Source organism: Halyomorpha halys, unplaced genomic scaffold (genome assembly GCF_000696795.3).
Source record: "Halyomorpha halys isolate HHAL.00 unplaced genomic scaffold, Hhal_1.1 Scaffold240.1, whole genome shotgun sequence".
Taxonomy (NCBI): domain Eukaryota; kingdom Metazoa; phylum Arthropoda; class Insecta; order Hemiptera; family Pentatomidae; genus Halyomorpha; species Halyomorpha halys.
Window position 1 is genome coordinate 857,387 of NW_027115703.1, and position 4,370 is coordinate 861,756.

General features: G+C 30.3%; 1 protein-coding gene across 1 annotated transcript in view; it reads left to right on the forward strand.

Moving 5' to 3' along the window:
* LOC106680054 (cytochrome P450 4c21) overlaps positions 1-4,370 on the forward strand; it is a 52,527-nt gene that overhangs the window by 19,555 nt on the left and 28,602 nt on the right. Inside the window, exon 2 of the mRNA XM_014419513.2 lies at positions 3,960-4,075. Coding sequence (XP_014274999.2) covers positions 3,960-4,075 — 116 coding nt within the window. The remainder of the gene's footprint in view (positions 1-3,959; positions 4,076-4,370) is intronic.

The following is a 4,370-nucleotide window of genomic DNA, read 5'->3' on the forward strand; positions in this document are numbered from 1 at the left end:
TTTGGAGTGGAATTGTAATCACTGCTTCAACATGTTCAAGATGAGTTGGATTAAGGATACATGTCAATTAATCCCAAAATACTTTTATTTCTTTAAAAAAAAATTCTAAACTTTATTCCTAGAATACTTTTTATTATTATTTTTTTAAATAAATATTCTTTCATATACAATTTTTTTTTAAATAAACAATTGTTTATGACAATTATACCTTAATTTTTAAAATAAGGATTTTTTCATTGTAGTTATCGCTTAGTTTTAAAAATCAAAATTCTTTCATAATTATTTTTATTTTTAAATACTAAAAATATTCTCTTACAATAATCAGTTAATTAACAGTCTGCATAACTCCACTAAGGGAACTGTATCAACAATTTTGTATTAGCTAGTTACTCGACAATGAAGGTTATATATTTTAGAGTTACTCGATGAAGTCGAAATTTGATGATTTTTTGGCGTTTTATCCCACTGTGTGACCTGAATATTAATTAACTGACAGAACGTAACCGATGTCCTCTGGGCAGTTAAATATTTTGTATGTCAGTTTGCGATATGATTACGACCAAAGGTGCCGTTTGAGACAAATGTTCTTAGGAGAAAGGAAAAATGAGGAATATGCATACATTTTTATTTCTTGATTCCGAATCCAGATGGCGGTATTTGGCTTCATAATATTGCAAATCTGTGTTACAATAAGGACTGCTGTTGTTCGATTTTCTTGCTACAATTCCATTTCTGATAATCCTCCGAGGCGCCTGAAAAGAAAACGGCTTCGAGACTTTCTAATGTAGAATTATTATTAGAGTGCTACCAATGGGTAGTTTCTTTACATAGCTGAATCACTTCATCATAATCTTACGTCAAATTTATTGAATGTTATTTTATGTAAATGCGTTTGTAAATATCAATAAATAAATTTTTAAAAACTTTCCGTGCCATCAAATATTCACAGAGCTATTCTCAATGAAGCAAATTAATTGGAGTGATATTAAATTTAAAAAAATCAACAGACTAAGAATCACCTTCTTGTTTCTCGGGTGAGAGGGTGCACTGTAATTACCTGAGAACGCTGAATTTCTAAGCCCGTTTCTATGATGGCTTATATAAGCCTGTCAGAGTCTGCAGTCACTTTTTTATTAAGTCTAAGTCTTAAGGTATTCACTGGCCAAGGTGTAATTTAAGTCAACTCGTCAACGACACAAGTTTGAGTTTTTTTATGAACTGGCTAACAGGAAAAGGAGAGTGTAGATTTTTCATCTTACCATATTTAAAACCAGTCAACTTTCCCAAAAGTTATAAATGCTCATTGCGAGCAAAAACAATCATTTTTTGTACATATAAGTTTGTCTGTGTCTTTGTTTATCTTTTAATTGTATAGAGGTTGTATATTTTTTCTCTTTTTTTTGTGTGTTGCGAAGGCATAAGTTAATTTCTTATTTTATTATTTTATTTATTGTGAATATTCACTTTATTATTTTTTGTTATGTCATTCTATTGTACAAGGTATATGAGGACTGTTCGCCTATTTTTTACTGTCCATAGGATATTGTAAATAATTTTTCCTAATTGTTTTTATTTCATATAAGTTATTGTATTGTGCTATATAAGCTTACGAGGACTTTTGGTAAACTAGTTAGGGGGGGGGGAGATTACAGCCTCAGTGAGATATCAGCTAATGAAGGCCATGTCAGGTAATCGAATAGATCGGCTGATCGAAGATTATTTTTTTTAAACGTATTTATCCATTCAAGTATTTCCTGTAACCGGTTTTTTTTTATTATATTTTCCTCTTAATCTATATGTTATTCTTATTCTTATAAAATGTATCTAGTTGTTTGTTCTTGATAGACTGATCTACTGCTGTGACTATGAATGATGGTCTGATCTCACATTACCGTCTTATATCGAATTTTTTTAGCGGGCCACTGAAGAGGATCTAGGAGGGTGAATTCCGGAGAGCGAATTTGTTGATAGGGTGAATTGAATAATTGAGCAGAGATGAGAGGGAGTGAGTGAAACATTTGTATTGGTTGTACAGACCGAAATGGATTGTAAAAGGAAACTGTAGTGGTGAAAAAAAATTGTTTATTATATCCTATTATTGTATATCTTTTTTTATGATTATACCATGAATATGTAATGTAAATATGTTCGATTACGGATTGATAAGTATGCTGTGTGAGATAGCAACCTAATGTATTTAGGCAGCGTAGATAAATAAAGTATTTCTCTTTTCTCTCTAGTAAGTACAGGTACCGATCACGATAAAAGTCAGTCTTGTTTACGCAGTCAGGGAGTATTATTCTGCGGCCCATTTCGGTTTTTATTAGTTCATTCTTGCAAACTCCTATATATGCCTATATTGGGCTACTGCATTCCTGTTTGCTGCATGTAGCTCTTTCGCATCTTTGTTGATTCTGACAATTCATTTGGTTTTTCACAGGACTTTCCGTTTAATCACTCGATTCTCCTTTCTGATCCCAAAAATAATATATTTTATCAAATCAGAAATCGATTGCTATAGTAACCATTAAATACAAACTAAGCCAAGCCGGAGTACGATAATGTAAAAAAATTCCGATATTATATAATTATTTTTTTCATGGCTCTTGAGGCGCATTGGCAATAACCCTCGGTCAATTTTTTTCGAACTGGTTTCACCAAAACAAGTTTAATTCAAATCGGTGTCCCCACGCCCGTAGCCTTCTCTTCCAATTTTAATACACGTGTGTCCACGTGTATCCTATTATATTATTTAATTTTTTGCTTAAAACGTATGTTAAAAAAGGCTTTTTGAAATCAGCTATAATAAAAAATTGTATTATAATGTTTGACAGACAAAAATTAAAAGAAATCTGTATTGAAATAATTTTGAAAATATGGCAATCTAAAATAAATTTACTTATTTCAGGAAAATAAAAATCTATACCAAACAACTTTATTTTGGTTTTTATTTTTTCTAATGGGATTCTTGTTAATTATAACAATAAACTTTTTTATGAGAGTTTTACAATATATAAATATATTTAAACATAATCCTCCTTACTCTAGTCACATTATTAAAATATTGTTCCATGAATAGAACTCATGGAAGTACTTGTAAATTATTATAAAAATCTTTTTTTTTATTTTGTTCTCTTATTCTCAACTGTCAATTTTTGGTACTTTTTATGTCTATAATATGAAAAAAAAAACTTTAAATTTTGCCAAATTTAAAAAAAAATAAGTTTTTAGTTTATATAATTTTAACAGTGATGTAATTTGAAAATAATATTAATTTTTATATAGGGCCGCCCATAGCTCAGTGGTTAAGACACAGTCTTACCAATTTGATGTCTATTGGCGGTGCCGGTTCGAATCCGGCCTGGGACGTTGACTTTTTTCATTGAGTGGCGGTCCCACAAAATGAAAAACTTTGACCCCCAACCATGGTTAGGCGGTATTGGACTCCAATAATGGGTGTCTTGGCCGAAAAAAAAAATATATATTTCATACACAAAAGCCCTGAAAAAATTGAAAAAAAAAGAGAATAATAGAAAAAAAAATAGACAAAAATATTTTTATAAAAATTGAAGGGCTATGTGGACGAAGGGATTATGTTACAAATAGTAAATTTTAAGAAAAAAAGGTTCAATTATTTTTTTTTTGGATCTTGTTATGCTTTGAAGTTTACATAGCTTCCTCTACATCTAGCTATATCAGTTATTATTTGGATTTTGAGGTTAGAGTACCTCACATTAGCTAGATAGGCACCTACCCCCTTCAACCTCTTTGCCCTTCAATTATTAGTACTTCTTTGTATGTACATAGATATATTATGAACCAAAGATTGTTAGTATTATGACAACTTAGGTTTTTTATTGAAATTTCGCTTGAAACTTTCTTTCTTTTTATTGCCTTCTTTTAGGTTTTGCTTTTTATTAGGCATTTGATAATTTATTATGTCATTTAATCAATTGCAGGCATGCGGGTCTATTTCCATCAAACCGCAAAAAAACATGGAAAAAATGGCGTATGCTTTCACTATATCTATGGATATAGGAAGCTCGTGCTGATCTCAAATCCTCAAATTATTAAGGTAATATAACTGTGATGATTGTTAGTTTATACAATAGTAATATTATAAATATTAGTTTTGTTAATTGCATTCATAAATATATAGATGAGATTAGCGTCAGTATTCGAAATATAAATCAGATATTCAGAATATAAAGAACATATACAGAAATATAAATCAACGCCTTCAATCAAAAAGACACTGCAAGCTTACCATGGGTCCTCTTAACCCCTTCTATTTGTTTCGACACTACCTGCATTACAGATACTTATAACTCAAGTAGTATAACCTCAAAAATGAAGGCGTCTTATATATA